This window comes from Rhea americana, unplaced genomic scaffold (assembly GCF_003343005.1).
Source record: "Rhea americana isolate MKP2758 unplaced genomic scaffold, rheAme1 scaffold_2, whole genome shotgun sequence".
Lineage (NCBI taxonomy): Eukaryota > Metazoa > Chordata > Aves > Rheiformes > Rheidae > Rhea > Rhea americana.
Window position 1 is genome coordinate 10,159,166 of NW_028186149.1, and position 18,559 is coordinate 10,177,724.

The 18,559-nt window shown below is 37.4% G+C and overlaps 3 protein-coding genes across 5 annotated transcripts in view; 2 read left to right on the forward strand and 1 right to left on the reverse strand.

The window, feature by feature from the left end:
• The window catches only part of ADAMTSL3 (ADAMTS like 3), a 191,514-nt gene extending 183,960 nt beyond the window's left edge, over positions 1-7,554 (forward strand). For 2 of the 3 annotated variants that reach the window (XM_085303475.1, XM_085303477.1), the window contains 4 exons: positions 2,386-2,590; positions 3,367-3,476; positions 5,086-5,300; positions 5,833-7,554. In XM_085303475.1, coding sequence (XP_085159601.1) covers positions 2,386-2,590; positions 3,367-3,476; positions 5,086-5,300; positions 5,833-5,942 — 640 coding nt within the window. In that variant the 3' untranslated portion in view covers positions 5,943-7,554. Of the gene's footprint in view, positions 1-2,313; positions 2,591-3,366; positions 3,477-5,085; positions 5,301-5,832 lie in introns of those variants that run through there. The other variant, XM_085303476.1, reaches the window with a different exon arrangement.
• Positions 7,555-11,110: 3,556 nt separating this feature from the next.
• On the reverse strand, positions 11,111-18,373 carry SAXO2 (stabilizer of axonemal microtubules 2). Its single transcript, XM_085303711.1, has 4 exons — positions 18,304-18,373; positions 15,142-15,321; positions 13,525-13,727; positions 11,111-12,114 (listed from the first exon to the last, which is right to left on the reverse strand). The coding sequence occupies exons 1-4, from the start codon at positions 18,342-18,344 to the stop codon at positions 11,132-11,134; spliced, it is 1,407 nt and encodes a 468-aa protein (XP_085159837.1). The 5' UTR covers positions 18,345-18,373; the 3' UTR covers positions 11,111-11,131.
• Positions 18,374-18,494: 121 nt separating this feature from the next.
• EFL1 (elongation factor like GTPase 1) overlaps positions 18,495-18,559 on the forward strand; it is a 90,261-nt gene continuing 90,196 nt past the window's right edge. The window contains exon 1 of the mRNA XM_085303478.1: positions 18,495-18,543. The gene's annotated coding sequence lies outside the window, so the exon portion shown is untranslated. The remainder of the gene's footprint in view (positions 18,544-18,559) is intronic.

Here is an 18,559-nt window from a genome sequence, read left to right on the forward strand (position 1 = left end):
GTCATGAACCCGTAAAGCATGAGAGATGTGGAGATGGATCACAAGCAGGTGGGGGAATGCTGGATTCAGCAGAATAAATAAAGACTGTGCAGAGCTCTCTGTTGCTGCAGCTAGTCTTGCTGCTACCACGCTGACACCTTTACAGCGAAGCTGGCGGTTCCTCTGATAACACCAGCGTCTGCTAGTTTTCCAAGATCTGTGCCAGCACCTTGAGAAAAACTGGTTGTGTTTAGAGCAGCCAAGATGCTCATGAGCAGAGTCTGTAGTGACCTTGTCTCCTTCCACGCTAGCAGAGCAGCTGTGTGTAAGATACCTACTGTGGAGCACCTTGCTTGTCTCTTGTGCCCATTGCCACAGTGTCACCATCTTTGCATGTGCTGCTCTGCCAGTCTTCTGGTTGAATCAGCTGGGATACCTTGTGATCTTCGGGCAGAAAATCTTTGTGTTACAGGCAAATATAACCACAGCCTCTGGTTCCAAAAAGCCAAAATCTCATCTCCAGATTTTGTGGACTGCACTGAGCATTCTGGCTCAGCTAGGCGTAGCTCTCGGTCTTTAGCAGGAAATCCCACAGCCATCCTCAAAACAAGTGCTCTACATTGCTTTCAAGGATTGGCCATCACTGTCAGCAATGTAATATCCATGAGGGATGAAAAGTCATGCACATGTTTTGGAGTTATCCCTCACTGGAAAATCTTTGGAGAGAAGTGTTAAGGCCTTAAGTGACATTGTGGGAGTGCATCTGCCAGTGTGTTCTAAACTCTGTGTTCTAAATACAGAAAACATAGCAACAGATAAATATCAGGAGAAATTTGTTTGTATTTCATTATTAGCAGCCAAAAAAACCAGATCACTCTAAATTGTGAGTCTGAACTACAGCCAGCCCATAACAAGTGAACTTCTTGCCAGTGGAAAAATACTAAAATAGAGCAAATAGTAGGAAATACAGACTTGGTTGCAGGCTTCCCTCTAAAATCTGGCCATTTAGAGTAGATGAAAGAGTTATGAGTTATGAGGATGCTGAGGAGCAGTGGCCCCCTAAGCAAAGGCCGTGTCTTTAATGGACTCCAGTGCGTGACTTTAACAATCTGAATAACACTGGACCCAGAGTAATCACCATAAAAGTCAAGCACTTATTTTGTATGACTAAACAAACTGGGACCTAAATTCTGGCCTACTAAAATGCTCTATTTTGCTTTTAATTTGGCTTTTTGTAGAATTAAACAGTGGAAGGGAATTCTGGGCATACTAACGTAGTTAACTGTACCTAGAATTATACATAATATAACTCTTTTTGCCTTTTTAAAGTATTCCAGGCTTCTCAGATGCCTGTGAAATAGCCCTGTCTGTAGCTCCAAGTGCCTCCAACTCTTCCCTGTGGGTGCTGATCAGCGAGGGGAGCACAAATCACTCAGACTTGCCATTCCATTTCCCCATGTACTGACCTCTGTGCTACCCGCTAATCCCAAGGCAACTCTTTAGAAAGTATCTATAGAATTATATAGATTTTAGATGGAAAGTCAGTCGTGGGCCCCTGCTATTCAAAGGTGTTCTGCATGTGTTTAATCCACTTCTCTCCAGCATAGCGTATAAGTATAGTTAAGCAAATACAARGATTTAAGCAGGACCTTAACTTCTGTTTCAAGTGCTTGCCAAATTCGGGCCTTGCTGATTTGCTGTGCATGTGTTGCACCAAATATTTACAAAGTACTTGAGCTCTAAAAGGGAGAAAGACAAGAGTCCAAACTGTGAAAGATTAATCTGTCTTGAGTGGATGTAAACTGTTTGACCATAAAAAAACTAAATAATTGCTGAAGAGAATAGAATATTTTTCCTRTTATCACAGTTGTGCTACAGATAARGTCCCATTCCTTATTTCTAGCTAGATTTATGAAGAGATAAAGTAGAATAAATTATATTGTCACCTACTGCTTCTCCTGTATTGCTCCTAGCTTCCAAAATATAATGTGTTTGCAACATGTAATCAATAAATGAAATGTTCTTTTTGAGCCATTATCTAACAAGATTTTGATGTAATAAATTTGGATGTGTTTTGATATGTTGCCTTAATGGCAAGTGAGTACTGACTCACTTCATTTTACTTTTACCTTTTGGGTAACAACTAGTATAAATTCAGTCAGCATATATTGAGTTATACTGTATCTTAGAAGGCTTTGGTTTACCAAATTTCTAAGATCCTACTTAACAACTGAAAATCTTGTTCTCCTTTTCTCACATCAAATTCTTGACTTTATATATCCACCTAAAACTTGCAATAACCCAAATTAAAGCTACTTTAATTTTTATTTGCAGATTGCTGCAAACTACCAGCAAGCTTGCACTGCTTTCATGTTTGCTATGAATTTGTTTTTCCGCATCCTGTAGGTGGGTCACTAGTCCATGGTCTGAGTGCTCTGCATCTTGTGGCGGTGGATTTCACTTTCGACAAATAACTTGCCAACAAATAAAAGCCAATGGCAGTGTGCTGACACTATTACCAGATGCTTGTATACAAAGAGATCGTCCTCTGGGAAGGAAACCCTGTACAATTTATTCGTGTACAGAGCGGACAATACCGACAAAAGGGCAGGTAAGTTGCAGAGTTCATCTAGAACGTCTTTGAATTATAAAAACATACCAATATCATCATGCTGTTGTCTGAACATGTGTGTTCTCATGTACATAGGAAGAGCTAGGTGGCACTAGTTGTAATTACCTTTCAGAACAGTGAATTACAAATCCTAGTTTAATTTTGTGATGTCTGATCTAATTCAGTATATTTGATAAGTAAGTATTCCATTCTTTTATGCTTGTTTATTGCTTTTGCTGCAGCCTTATAAGAAACAAATTTGCATAGCTCTACCTGTGAAGTCGCCAAAGAAGAACATATAAATGTGCTTCAAAAGCAGCTGCCACAATATTTAATACACAAAACTTTACTTTCTTATGTTCTGCATCTTCATTTCTGCAATAAACTTGCATTCATTTTGATAGGATTTTTAAAATTACATATTTACTATTTAATGAATAAAGTACTGAATTAAGAGCAGCATTCCAGATACGGCTGCTAGCAAGGTAAGTTTTGTGTTTCTCAGAATTAGGGAAAGAATGTTATAGCAAGAGATGTGAAGTGATTAGAGTGTAGACAATAGATTTAGCTTTATGAATAGGCGTAAGAAGTCACACACAGAGAGTTGGAAAGATTAGGCCTTATCTGAGCTGAGGTGTGATGGGGGTTGAAGAGGGAGAGATAAAAATCAAGAGTGACGCCTGGGTTATGTAACTAATTGCCTAGAAGGGAGATTCCGTTGATACTAAAAGTTTGTTTCTTTTTCTTTCCCCTCCCTCCTTTTCCCCATTTTTCAGTGTTCTGGTCGCTGCGCAGGCCGCACTGCAGGTTTACACCATCGTCACTTTATATGTCAACTTCGTAATGGATCTTTGGTGCCAAACTCTTCTTGTGATGAAAGAAAGAGGTATTCAGTTTAAAGCAGTATAAACATAATCAAGCCAGGTTAGATTCTTTAGATGATCAAAGCAAAGATACAGTATTGTCCAGCCAGGAGAAATATGTAAATCCTCTTGAAGAGTGAAGCTCAAGGAAGGGAGGTAGTGACTATCATCACTTTTATACGCTCAGTGAATTCAGGAAACCAAGGAGGACAACGGAGTTGATCAGCGTCCTCCACTATTCTAATGGCAAAGCTGGGAATAGAATGATAGAGTCTTGATTCCCAGGTCCAAAGAAAGTAAAAATTGTAGTGATCTGTCATTACTTTCTTACTACTGCTGAGCTCGGTCTCTTCTAATAACGCTTTTTATTATAGTCTATTGCAGACCAAGTTTTATAAATTAGGAGTTTTCCTGGGCCTCATATCCATCTTATACCATGTGAATTAGTTACTACTTTGTGATTACTGAAGTAGGGTGTATTTCTCTGCATAGATTTCATTTTTCTGCCTCTAAGTACGTACTGTTGAGGTATATATGTAGGCAAAAAAATTAAAAACTGAGTGAATGAGGAGGTGTGAATATTTTTTTCTGCAAGGCACACATTCATTCTAAGCACTTCATGAATTTGTTCTCCTATCTGTAAACAACTCACTTCCAATATGAAAATTATGGACTTTAAACTTCCTCAGAATTTTAATCAGCAGATTCACTTGGGACTATGCCAGAGCTATGGCAATCCATATAAAACACTATAATCTCAAAAAGGGTTGAATTAAAGAGGAATTAAAACTGAACATGAAAGTGTAGGGGTGCAAGATTTTGTTTCCCAAAGCTTTTGTTTACCCAAAGCATAGGTAGCTCAGTGAAGAGCAGGGGATATAGGGGTAACAAGTATACATATGTAAATTGTTACCATATTTCTGGATTATTGAACTCAGCTTTTAATATTTCTCTTTATAAAAGTGCTTTTCCTTTGCGATCATTTTAAAGCATTTTCACTGCACATAGGATCAAATTTTGGCTCCACTGACATAAACGATCAAACTCTCATTTACTGCTGGGAGCCAGGATTTCCCTTTGGCTTCAAATGTTTGAGGAGATTTAGTATTGACTTAGAAATGTTATTTTGCGTTCAGGAGAGTGGTTATAGATACACAGCACCAGCAGCATAAAGTATGTGACATTTTGGGATTGTTCTGGTGGAGAGAAGAGGGAATGCTGACAGTTAACGTTTTCTTGTTGAAACTTTTCATAAAGATGAAACAGTTTTTCTATTCCAGGATTAAGGAAAGGGCTCACCTTTTCTTTTGTCATGAGTGATGCATAATGAATGGGCACAAATTGAAAACAGGAAATTCAACTTAAACATAAGAAAAAGCTTTTTTACTGTGAGGATTGTCAAGCACTGGGACAGATTGCCCTGAGGGGGTGTGAAGTCTCCATCTTTGGAGATACTCAAAGCCTGACTGGACATGGTTCTGGGCAACCTGGTCTAGTTGTCCCTGCTTTGAGCACAGGGCTTAGGCTAGACAATCTCCAGAAGTCCTTTCCAACCTCAACTGTTCTATGATTCGATGAATAAGGGTTTAGCACAGAAATAAACATTCAACTACCATTTGTTTTTCTCCACAGATCTGTGGTCAGAAGAAATTGTTCTTCAGAGGCCTGTGATGTCTATTGGCGTATAGGCCCCTGGAGGCCTTGCAGTGCGGACTGTGGGAGTGGATTTCAGTCACGACGAGTGTACTGTGTACACAGAAAGAATAACAAACCTGTGGCTGATCAGCATTGCGGATGGAGGAAGAGACCAGTGACCTGGCAGCATTGTAATGTCACATCCTGTGGCAGTATGTAAATATTTATTTATATCTGAGAATAGTTTTTAGCAGTTATATTAGAAAGAGACTCACAGTTGTATACTAATGAATCTGCAAGCATTTGATTGTACATCAAATGTAAAACTATCCTCTCCAAGGAGCACTTCATAATCCTGGGGTTATTTTTCTCCATGAGTAGGCCAGTTTGATATTAAAGCCTGAAGAGCACTTTTTAGAGGCAGGAATTTTAGGAGATTGTTTTATGCAAACTTCCCTGCATGACTGTGCCAGTTGTGACTCATTTGTGAGTCTCTAAGCAAGCTGCTAATTACTGAAAGGTGGGGTAGTTTTCTGAAATAGGCAATAGGTAAATGAATACAGTGAGATCATGCCTTTTATTTGTGACCGAGTTTAGATTTGAATCCACTGTTGTCAGAAATGAAAAATAAAATAATTGCCAAGCTATCGGCAATACTTTGCTTGTTCATGGTTATGATTATTAATGCTACTATGCATCTTTTGTCCATTATAAAGCCTTTTAATATTCAAATATATTTTTCAGAAGGCGATTGCAAGGATACAACTCACTACTGTACATTTGTAAAGCAACTAAAGTTATGCTTGATAGACATCTACAGACAAAGATGTTGTCAGTCATGCCAAGAAGTGTAACTCTTCTATGGAAAGTTCATGATGCTGCAGTGAAGAGATGAGAAGAGAGGTTCATTAAACTAGCCTACTCAAAGTATACACTTGTAAATAAGACATTAGTCATAACAGTTAAATGGGTACATGGGGCTAATGAAAAAACAGTATTGTAGATTGATATGCTGGACAGGGTATTTTTTCTGGGAACTTTTATTATCCACTCTTTTGCAACGGAACTTCTAATGTTTTAAACATTTTCTTGTCTGGATTTGGAAGATAATATCATGGCACATCATCTGTAAAATTTTATAGGCCATCACATTATGATTTTATTGAGGGGAAAAAGCATTATCTAAAAAGCACCAGGTAGTGCTTACTGTCCTTAAGTTATGAGAAAGCCAAAGTCACAAAATCCTTTGAAGAATTTCAGAATACTGCAACTATTGACCCCTAGTTCTCATTTTTATTGTTTTATCAAATTTAACATGATTCTTAAATTTATAGGTGCTGTGGCTTGTAGCTGTAAAATTTTTGGCAGTGACTTCATTTTTATAAACAGCTTGAGCTTAAGGGTCAATCTCACAGGATATGTTTTATTGCGATTAGCTGTCAGATGGATACACAGAAGTACATTTCTTTTTTCATACTTGTATTTATGTGTATACAATAAAAGGCATTGTAGATGCCGATACAATTTTCGAAACATCAATAGATCTGTTTTGAATAAATGAAGTGTCATTTTCCGTCATTCCTATTCTTCTGCTCCAGTCACTGAAGTATGATCAAAGTTCTGGCATGATTGGACTTCTCTACTGATTTTAAATTAGACACAAGGCTTCCTTGTCAGAGCTGTGAATGAAACCTTTGTGAGCACTATTCTCTTGCACATAGTCAAATGGTGAACTAGAGCCGATAACTGTCCAAATGTGCCTGTCAAACTTTGCTTTGAATAAATACTTGTTTTTGCATTAATAGGGAAAAAAGGAAGAAATATTACTTATAAAGATGAGTAAGTGAAAGAAACCTATTTTGAGCAGTTTTCAATAAGATGATTTTTCATCATTACCATTAACTATTCAGATCTTTTGAAAATTGATAAATTCTGATTATGACATTCCTGGGTAAATTGTTTTCTTATTGCATATTGTCTTATAGGGCTTTAAGCACAGAGAACCCCACAGGAGGTAGCGGATAGTAGTTGTTTTTTTTTCTTTTGTAGTTTCCTCACTACTGCACATGCTGGAGGCCTGAATCCTTATCTTGACTTGGATTTTGTGTTAGGTTACTGAACTACATTTCATTGTAATTAGTAGGTATGCTGTAAGAACAGTTTTAGAAACAGTATTCCTACACAATGGGTTTGTATCACTGAAAATTAGATTAGCACTACTGTATAGAAAGTGTTTGAAGTGGACTATTGTGTCCAGAGCTGACTGCAAGGAGAGGATATTCCTGATCATTACCTTCCTAATCAGCAATGGGTCTTGATTGTTTAAGCAGTTTTTTTTAAATTAAAAGAAAACATTTGTAAGATACTTTTGTAGATATTTATTGTCTGATTTAAAAGTGCAATATTTTGTTTTGTACAGTGTTTAATAAAGATTTTGGGACATATATTTTTTTCTTATTACCAAAATTTCTTATTCATGTTTTTCCTTTATATTTAAAGTTTTTGAATGTTAACACACAGCATTCTTTTGTTGCTTTAATTTTGTCTTTGGTTAAGTATGCATGCTATACAGAAGCCATGCTGTAAATGTTTGTTTTTGTAAGTGGCATGACATTCTTCTGTAGCTTATTTTATTGCTACTCCAGTAACCGAAGATGTTTAACATTTAGCTTTCTTAAACTTAGTTTTGATATTTCTAAAATAAACTCTACTTTGATTATTCAACAGCATGATTATGCAGAGATTGTTTGTTACTATGATTTTCATGGTAGCTATGCTTCCTCCCCCAAGTGTTACTTAAGTACCTATTATTTCCATAATCCCAGATTTTTCAAAACTGAGACTAGTTCTTATTTCTGACAGCTTATTAGACAGATTCTCAGCTTCATTACAGTCTGCTTTGCACTGCTATTAAGAGGCAACATTAGAGGTAAGCTGACTGAAAAACTGGAGAGGAGTTTTTTCTTTGCCAAAACCGAAATAAACCAACTCTACTGAAGTCTAGAATCAGGATTATGTGAATAGGTGGAATAAAGTTATCTTTCCTTGCCAGGCCTCCATGTACTGCACCAAGCAGGGTACATATATACCCAACAGATCATCTCTGTATTTTTATATTTACTGAGTCATCGCTGGCAAATAGCTGCATGAAGAAATTTGTTTCAGAGTATCCTATATGTATAATAGTCATTAGAGAGTCCCAAGAATCATATAAACTAGGAAATCCTCAAATATTTGTATTAAGCTGAAATTAAATGTCTAGCAATGAAACGGTGATGTTTCAGAATTATCCTAGATGGCAACACTGGCACAGATGTAAGAGTCATCTTTTTTTTGGTTTTATGTCRTCAACTCATTCTTTCTATATAGTCTGGTATAGTGTATGAAAAGCACTTTCAGAATAGCACTTGAATCCATGAATAACTTTTCTGCTTTTGCATCTTAGTTTAGCGTGACATCATAAAGTGCTTCTTTTTAACAACTGTTATTTTGAGGAATTAGTTTTCCAGCCTGCTGTTCATTAATATGCTGCTTATAAAAAAAGACCTTAAATACTGACTGAAGCTTTAAAATATCATTTGATGCTTTTCCTGGAAGCATAATCTCTAGGGTGTGGCTCTTTCGAATGTAATAAAGGCCGCTCTCTTTCACTAATAAAGTTGGGGAGAAACATTAAGGGCAAACTGAAAAGGAATAAACTCCACTTCCACCCCTTTCTTCTCCCCCACTCCCCCAAATTCCTTAAACACATCTGCAGAGGATCTGTTAAATGTATCTGAATATGCCCTCCACTTCCTCTCAAAATTTATTGCATGCTGCTGGTAGGTGGCAACAAATTACTTTCTTCAACTTACTTAAGACAGGGAAAGAAAAAAAAAGTGACTTGGGGGAGTATGAAAACATCTGTGAAAATTATGGAAGGCATCTGGGCTCACTCTTGGACCCAGAGGAGGAGCCATTTTCAGCATAACACATGGGCATGTGTTACTTCATGGATTCAGATTTCATTTCTCAATGTTGAGTCATTCTGCCTTTGTAGAAAAGGGAGATGGAGGGTATTAGGAGTGTTTGTAAATTTGTTATGAGATGCCAAGATTATGCATAGGACATGAGTGGGTGGGTACAACCGTGGGAAATTTTGTCTCCTCAGTGATGGCTCAACAGAGAATAACTCAAGTTTCATAGAGAAAAGGCATTCTGCAGTTTATTTTCTCTATGGTAAAGAAGGATGATAATAAATTGGACTTTTTTTCCTGTCTTAATCTTAAGTCATCACAGTTTTTTGTTGTCCTTACTCATGCCCCATCAAAACATGTCTTTAATAACTGGGAAAATTAATAATCTTTAGAGAGAGAAAAGTTTAATTGAACTGATGTTTTCATCAACTGATGAAGTCATATCACAGAGACAAGGACACAAGTCATCCAAAAGTAACTGATGCTCTAATAACGACTGGAACTGTATCTTGCAATGTCTTATACGGTGCTAATACACTCATTTCAGCTTTCTTCCATTGCATATGATCTACTTCCTGCTTTCACCATTTTTCCATTATTGATCCTAGTCTTTTTATTGGTGATTGGGTTTATGAAGTATCAACACATAATTCTTCAGAGCCCAAATGATTTTCCTATAGCAATGACTACAAGATATGCAATAAAAAAATAAAAAAATCATGCTGCACTACTGAGACAGAACATGATAATATCATTAATCACAGGACTATTTATAGGGACTGAATTAAATCATGAACATAATGCAACTGAAACCAATTTATCTAGATTTACCATAATTAACATAAAGATGCATGGAGAAAATACTTAATCCCTCATATGGAAGCATTGTATGTACAATTTCTATAAACACTTCGTTTTCTATATATTTGCAAAAATTCTTTGAAGAGCAGGCAGCCTGAATTTGACAGTCTAGAGATTCGTGTGACTCTTCTGATGTTTGTTTTAACTGAGTTCCACTAACATTTTCTGTTATCTCTGCATATACCTTTCTAGTTTTCTGCCATTTCRTCCTTCAGACCGCCTTTGCAGTGAAATTTGGCAATAGTTACAAGGCTGCTTTAGAAATCAGATAGCAGGATCAAAAGCTACTGTGGATTGGCATTAATTTTTGAGCCCTATTCTAACTTCCTCATTGTCTGCATTAGAAAATTTGAAAAACAATTCTCTGTGCAATCTGTTTGTGGAATTTGATTAAACTCACACACTGAGTTTAAAAATTCCTGAGGTGGTRAGGAGCTATCTACACATAGTGTTGGCATCAGCATTGCTTTCACTGGAAGTCAGGCTAAAAATGCCCTGTCTGGGAAAAATAGGGAACAAAGTCTAATGACTTRCTTTTTGCCTGAGTGATTTCAAGTGTGTGTACAGAAAAAAGAGCAGTTACTTCCTGTTAATCACTCTCAGAAACGAAGTGTGACATTTAGACTCTTTTCAGAGCTGGATGAAAAAAATAATAATGACAAAACTAAAAATAGATTTTCAGAAATGTCTAGGTTTCATAGGCTGCTATCTTATAACACAATTTGGATAGTAAAATGTCAAGAAAAAAATCCTCTTATCAGATTACTCGAAGTATTGATGAGATGAAAARTTGTACTGATGAGCTAATTAATTACAGCTTTTTGCTGTACTATGAAAAAGGTTCAATGAACAAAATGTATTTAAGTTATATTTTTGTTATTAGACAAATATAATCAATTGATCTGATTTACTGAAAATCTTGGAAAAAACCCTACAATGTACATCTTTGATCTGGAACATAATGAAAACTGGAAAGTCTAGGAAACTAGAATGCACAATCAAAAAACCATGCCCAGAAGATACATTATTCCTACAAAAATTGCCTAATTTTTATTAGTTGTGTAATAAACTTCTCTGTTTTTTTTATTTTCTTTAAACCATTAATTTTTAATATTTTTAAATCAAAATGTGCATTATTTGATTTGCTTTCAGTTATATCTGAGGAAAAGTGAACTAGTAGGATTCCAGTTATTTTGCAAGGCTGCTTGAAATAATACTTTTAAATATTATGACACAACAGCTACTTCCTTTGGAATATGATTACCATTTGATTCAGAAAATTCTGGAGTAAGCTGGCGGAAGAATTTGTGACCATGAGAATCTGTATTTACATAGACATATCCTAGAGGAGATGGATAATTTGCTGGGCAGATCTCTTGTTTCTTTGGAGTATATTCTGTGCGATACATAGTTTCATGTTCAAAATGAGCTGAATTAGGAAGTACAACACGTAAAGGTTTGAAACTTTGAGCTGGAATTATCTGATGTGGTATGTAATGAGACTTGAATGTAGTTAAATCATCAAATTTTCCTGCGGGTTTTGGAATTTCCTGATGTTTTTTAATAATTTCTTGCCGATAGCTGTCCCAAGCTTGAAAGTCTTCTTTCATGGTAGTATTCCCTTGGAAAGGGCCATTGATTCTTCTTCCATTAGAAGCTGGTCTTATGGGGACAGCAGGAGAAATCTTATGTTTAACATAATCAAGATGGCTTGTGGAGTTAAAATCCATGTTACCGGGGGGTGGAATGTATTCTTTTGCTTTGCGGACCTCTGGCAAGGAGACTGACCATGGCTGAAAACGATCCTGGAATTCAGTGAGCCCATTAAAATGAGCATTAGACACAACTTTAGTATTTTCAGGCTTGCAGCTTTTYGCAAGTTGCCCAGGTAGCCCTCTAAAATCATTCCGGTGAGTTGTGAGGTCTTCGAAGGGTTGGTTGCTTGGCTTGTATTCTTCTTTTGATYTTACAAATTTTGGTTCCAACTGATGAGCAATATAAGAAGTGCGATGGCTAGTAGTACCATCAAAAGGTACATCTGAAAGCTTGGTCTCGTAAGGAGGTTTAAAACTTTTTCTGGGATTCAGTTCCCTAGGAATAAAGTCATCTTGAAATGTACTAGAATTTCCAAACTTCTCTGTAGGTGGGTGGTATGTGTGGTCCACCTTATTAGGTTCCCTTCTTTGAACTTCCCACAACCTATAGTCATCTTTAAGGCAAAATATATATATATTATATAAAGCTTTATTATAGTTGTGTGTTCCTTTAAAATTAAGCCAATTTCTTCAGGTATTAACCCTCTCAATCCAAAGAAACTGGATATAAATGAGAATGATAATGTTATCTGCAAGTTTGTGATATGACAAATCTGTCTTTCTGCTATTACTGGAATGATAAGGACAGAAAACTCTACTTAATGCCTTACTAGGACTTTCCTTGAGGAAAAARAAAATGTTCCATGTCCACATTAAATATATTATACACAAAATAGCCATATACAGATTATAGATACAATATCTTATATTTTACCTAGAAATACATATCAAGTATATAGGAACCTTGTAGGTCACTGAGTCATGTTCACTAGAAACTACTACCTCTCACATTCTCCTTATCAGCAGTGCATGATCTTAAAACTAGTTAGGATTTTTTTTCTTTGCCTGTTTTTTTTTTAATTTAATTTATTTTATTTTTTAAAGAGACTGTTCTGTTAGGGTTAGAAACCTGTTAGTATCCAGCCTACACTTCTTAACAGGTAGCTGATACCAATTTTCTTCCTTGCAATCACAGTACTTCCATGTTTTTTCACTCCTTGATACTAACTGCCTTTTGAACTGATAAGGTACCTCTTGAATACAGCTGTCGCATGCTTAGTTGTATGCTGAGACTAGGCTAAATTAGTCATTATTTACTAGCTTCTTTGTACTTGCACATAAGCTAAGTAGATATATCCATTTTTAAAAATAAATATCTTTTAGAAGGAATAGATAAAATATTTATTAAATGCACTTCTACTTAGCATAGGCATAAGCTTAAAGAAGAATGGAATTATAAATCCATTTTTTCTGAAGAGAATTTATTTCCCAAACTCTGTCCTTCCAACTATGTTTCTGTCACTGCTCACTTCACACCAAGGATTCTAGTAGCTTTCTGTTTTAATGGCCATATATAGTTCTTGTTAACTCCCTTATCTTTTCTTATAGCACTGGACTCATAATCAGGTATATCTTGATTTTTCATCCTGGCACCTCTAGTAAATAATATATATTGTCATCTACATTTATATACTTTTAACTGGGAGATGCAGTACATGTGAAAAAAATCAATTAAAAAAAAAAAAAAGCCCTCCTCCTCCTTAGCTGGTGCCACTTATGCCTGAGTTAGCCTGACAAGTTTATGTTAGTTTCTCTCCTTCTAGCCAAGGAACCTGGAGAAGGCTTCTGCTATAGAAACTTATAAATACCAACTCTAAAACAACTGGAATGCTGAACATCTAAAAGCATTATCACCTGCTTTCTATTCATCTCTCTGGCTCAAAGAAAGAAATCCAGTTTCACATCTCTAATGCAGGTGATTCAGARTACTATCTTCTCCTACTAAAGGTGGCATATATTATTACCTTGATAAGTTGGTATGGTATCCAGTTTTCCTCCTGTAGTGTGTTTTCTCTCTAAAGGTCTTACTAATATCACTGGTTGTATTTTATGAGCATTATAATCTTTCTGGTATGTTGTTCCCAGTTCTATCTCTCCAGTCTTTGGTTTATGTTGTTCTGGTGCCCGCAAAGGTCGCTTCACAATATCATATGGTAAATAATCAGATCTGAATTAGGGGAAAAGGAAACACTGGTTAAAAACTTCCTTTTCTGAGTCACTTTTGTCATTTTTCTATTATACTGAAAAACAGAGACTTAAAATGTTTACTCTGAAAGGTCAGTTAGATGCCATATTAGAGGATAGCAAGAAGGTAAGAAAACCATGCTGCATAAAAATGGACTCTCTGATGCATGGTATATTCTTTATTCAGGGGAAGATGGTGAAATATTTTTTCAAAACTTCTAGCATTTTAATCTCATTCCAAGTTTAAAACCAATCTTAAAAAACTCTGGGACTAAACAAGCTTATTTAATTTTACAAGTAAATGATCCAGAGAGCAGAAGCCAGAGCAAAGGTCAAACTACCATGAGTGGCAAAAATTTATAATTGCATGAGAAGAATTGAATTTGACTGGAAAGAGTATGTCACCATGGATCTCATGGATCATTTTTATAAGGGCATATTACATAACTGGGTGTGTATTACATATATAAGTTTCTAAACAGCACACTCTGTATATAACATATGATTTTGGATTTTGCAGAAAGGCATTTGACCTTGGTATGTATGTCYTTTTTTTCATAAACAGAAATAAAGAAGTTTCATCTTTGCCCATATAGTTTAAAAGAAAAGCAGTATTTGGAGGAAAAAAAAAAGTTTATGTTCCTGTCACATTATTACCATAAATGCTGAAAAAAATGCTGTCTTTTTATAACTCCTTGAAAGCTGCTCTTCAACTTCATAAACTTCTTATAAGAAATTTCTGGTCTTTGCTTATAGGCCTGTTTATATCTCTGTTCTTGCTATTACAATGAGYTGTATACAGGTAAGACTTCCAGGCCCCATCACATCCTCTTTACAACGGCTGTGCTCTGCAGATTTACTAGCTCAGTTAGTGAACTCACTGTAAGAGCACTGCCTGGGTCTATGCAGTGAAGGGCCAGACCTAATGAACTCCTTACAGTGGGCTTTCTCCCAGTCCTAATCATTTAGAACAGTCAGAATAAAAAATTGCTGTTCCTTTCTCCTGAGGTTTCCTTTTTCCCTATTATCTTAGATTACATAAATATACTACAATAAGTTTCCCAGTTTGCCACATTGTTTTTCAGACTCAACAAGACCTAGATTTCTAAAACAGGTACGCAACAACGATAAGAATAAATTTTGGATCTTTACAGATTAAAGTAAGCTGTAAAGAACACATTTTTGTGTGTGCACTTCACTATCCTTGAAGATGTTTTTGAGGTAACTGTATTTTTACACTCAAAACTAGTACTTTTAAATACTTTAGGAAAGCAAAGGATACAATGACTGCATTTTGAAAATGATTGCAATACAATGTCCAGTTTCCCTTAAATGAGAAGTATGAGAAACTTTAAAACACAAAGTAACTGCAAAATACATTGCTTTAAAATGTTTACTTAAATGTTGTGATTCCTTCCATTTTCCCACGATGCACTTGGTACTCCTGTTTCGGCTTAAGGCTCTGGGGAGGAGGGATGTTGCTATACTTCGGATATTTTTCCACATACTCTGTCGTGAGGCACGGCCGTTGTCCGTTATCATAAATCCTTGTGGGTTTATGGGGGCAGCGATGGCGCCTGGGTAAAATACATCAGATGAGGTAATTTTGAATAGTTTCATTTAAGGGGAAGAACCATCTCCTACCTACTGCGAGCAAATAACAAGTGAGGAAGATTGAGCACTGCCAGTACCTTGGATTTAAAATCTTTTCTGCTTGACAGAGGAAAACACAAAATACTGTGCTGGCACAGGTCACAGAGCACAGTACCTTGACAGACTAGTACTCAGTATCACTATACTTGTTATTCATTAGTGCAGAGAATGAAGAATGGATAGAGTTGATCTTGGTCTTCTAAGCAATGCTGCCGACAAGATACACTTTCCATTTTTGTTTGTTCGTTTAATCTTTAATGATATTATTACTCTTATTTATAATAGTCAATATTCTTAAACTGACTATTGAGAAGTGCCCCACTTCACTTCTCTGACATCCTCTAGTTTACTTTGTTTTCCATTCTCTCTTGTCTTTTTATTTCTATATATCTGCTTGCTTATTTTCACTAAAGGTCTTGATTCATCTTATTTGATTAAAATTTTACTGGTGCAAAAATTTAGTATTTTCTACTCAGTATTTTCTACTGGGTTTGAATGTATTTAGGTGTGGTGAGTATGGAAGCTTAATCTTTCTGAGACATCTTGCTTTTCCTTTTGGCTTACATTAATTCCGGAATCTATATTTTTATAAAAATGATAAATGAAGTGCAGTAAGTGAAGAAGTGCTTAGAGGTTAGATAAAGAAGTTTATTTTATTTTATTTTATTTTATTTTTTGTATCTCAGATAGGACTTTTACACTTCTGAATGTCATGATTATCTTTTATGGTAGGTATATTATTCTTGTGTACACAGAGTTCATCTACCTCAGAGGCTGTATTCTTCCTCAGAAGGTCAGATTTAGCATCCAGGATTTGGTTTTAGACATTTCTATTGAGTCAGTAATCTAAAGCTTTACTGTACTGGCTAGCAGTGGTAATTTTCTCTTATATTAAGTTAGCACATTTGCAACCCATGGGGAATAAGAAAAAAAAAATGTTTCCTTTTCTTTATGGAGCCATCCCAAGTAAGACTACCTCATGCACATAAAATATACCACTTTTAAAACAAGAAATGGTTCTGGAATAGCTTGAGAAAGAGTATAGAATCCAGCTATTGCTCTGTCTAATGTAATTATGACAACATTTTTGTGGTTTTCTTGGGAAAACCAAACGAAAAAAGAATAAAACTCCAACCAAACATCTCTCTCCTATAGCAGTTTGGAAATAGCCATTGGTACACGTTGGCAGCATCTTATATGAGTGCAAAAGTCCTAGGCTCGTAAGGCTAGAAATCATGTCAATTATGAAATATGGAGACGTCTCCAGCATTGGACTAGAGAAGTATTGTACACTTTGTGCCTCAACTCTGGGTAGACTTCTGGTGTTTTGGCATTACAATTATTTATTGATTTTGAAAAAAAATACCTAGTACGCACAGAAAGTGATTTAATCTAGGGAGAAGGAATCTAATCAATATATTCTTAAAAATATTTTTAAAATGATTTGAAGACTGTGACCTCTAAATACAAACAACACTCACCCACAAGAGTTCTTAATGAGTGGATTATGTAGCTCACTTTGAGGAAAGAAAGAAAAAAAAAAGTTATTCTAGAATTTTGGAGGCTCTTTTCATTTTGCTGTAAAGGGAAAGCAAAATAAAGTTCTGTTGTACTGACTTCCCTCCCTTGTATTTGTAAAACTTTTCAGAGTGTTTTTTCTTTTGTGAATATAAAACAACTAGGAAAGATTACTTCTACTTATTTAGATTACTACTTGTTTAGAATGAAAGAGTAATTATATCTCTACAGAAATACGGGGAAGAGGATTTCCAGCAAATTGCTAAATCATAACTTTTACAAAATACTAGATTTTTTTCTTCTTTGAACTCTTTTCTAGAACATGTCCGCATTGTAATATCCAGGTAACACTGCCAAGCAACCAGCATTCCCCTAAAAACAGAAACACTATAGCTACACCAAAGCAAACACAATATGCTGCTTAAAATAATAGTATCTTGATATTTTATAAACCTTCAATGATATTTGTTTTAAACTGTTTTGTGTTTTACTCAACAATTAATATTGAGTATTGAACTGAGAATGTTCAGTTGGGTTGTACCTAGCTTTCTGGTTCAGATTGTCCTATCTCACCATCTCTRTACTTGAGCCTAAGTCATATTTGATATTTAATCATGAAAACAACRTGTTCTAACTCTTGCTCAATCTACGGCTTCTGAAGTAAATCTGTGGGCAAACTGCAACCATGATCTTGGCCAAGAAGAGAAGCTTATGCACTGTCCCTCTCATATCTATGACCATGGGTCAAAAACGTAGTGGCTGACGAACAGACGGACAGATTTCCCACACGGAAACATAGGGAGGGAGCTCTCTGTCCTGAGATACGCCGGCTTTGGGAGTTTAACCTCCTACCTTTACTGCTGTGCATAGCGCAAGGACAGAGCACACGAGTTCTCAAGCCCTCAGCGACTCCTCCGCTCTCCGGCACCCCGCGCGSCTCGCAAGGGAACCTGCGGGGCAGCCGCGGAGCCGGCCGCGCTCCCGGGAGCGGTGATGGCGATCCCCGTGAGCTTTCCGGAAAGCTCTCTCTCTTTTTATTTATTTTTTTCTCTTTGATAGGAATCCCAGCCTTTTCTTTCACTTAGCTAGAACCTAGTAGCAATAATTTAATTTAAAAACACCACAGAGGCTTGTACGGTACGCAGCTGTCTGCGCCTAACCAGGGGTGCCGGCGGCCAGCGCCGGCGCCAAGGCGGCGTTGCGCTACCGCGAGCTCTCAGGAGTCTCCCGGCTGCTGGAGCCGGGCGGGCCGCCCCGGGCGGGGGTCCGAGCTGAGGCAACGGCGGACCGCGGCCCTCCTCCCCGCGGCCGGGCATCGGCGTCCCCCACGGCCCGGGGCGGGCCGGGAGGGACGGGCAAGGAGCGAGGGGCGCCGCGGGGGCGCTTACCCGCAGGTGCAGATCTCGCACAGGCACCGCGGCCGCCTCATCCTCCCTCCTGCGCCGCCGCCGCCGCCGCCTCCCCTCACCGCGGCGCGGTAACCACGGCAACGCCCCCCCTCCCGTCGCGTAGCAACGGCCGCGGCGTCACGGCGCGCGTCCTCCCGCCGCTTCCGCCCGACGTCACGCGGAGGGGCGGAGCAGGAGCGCGCGGCGGCTTCCGGGCGCGGGCGGCGCGAGGCGGCGCAGGTGGCGGCGCTCCCCG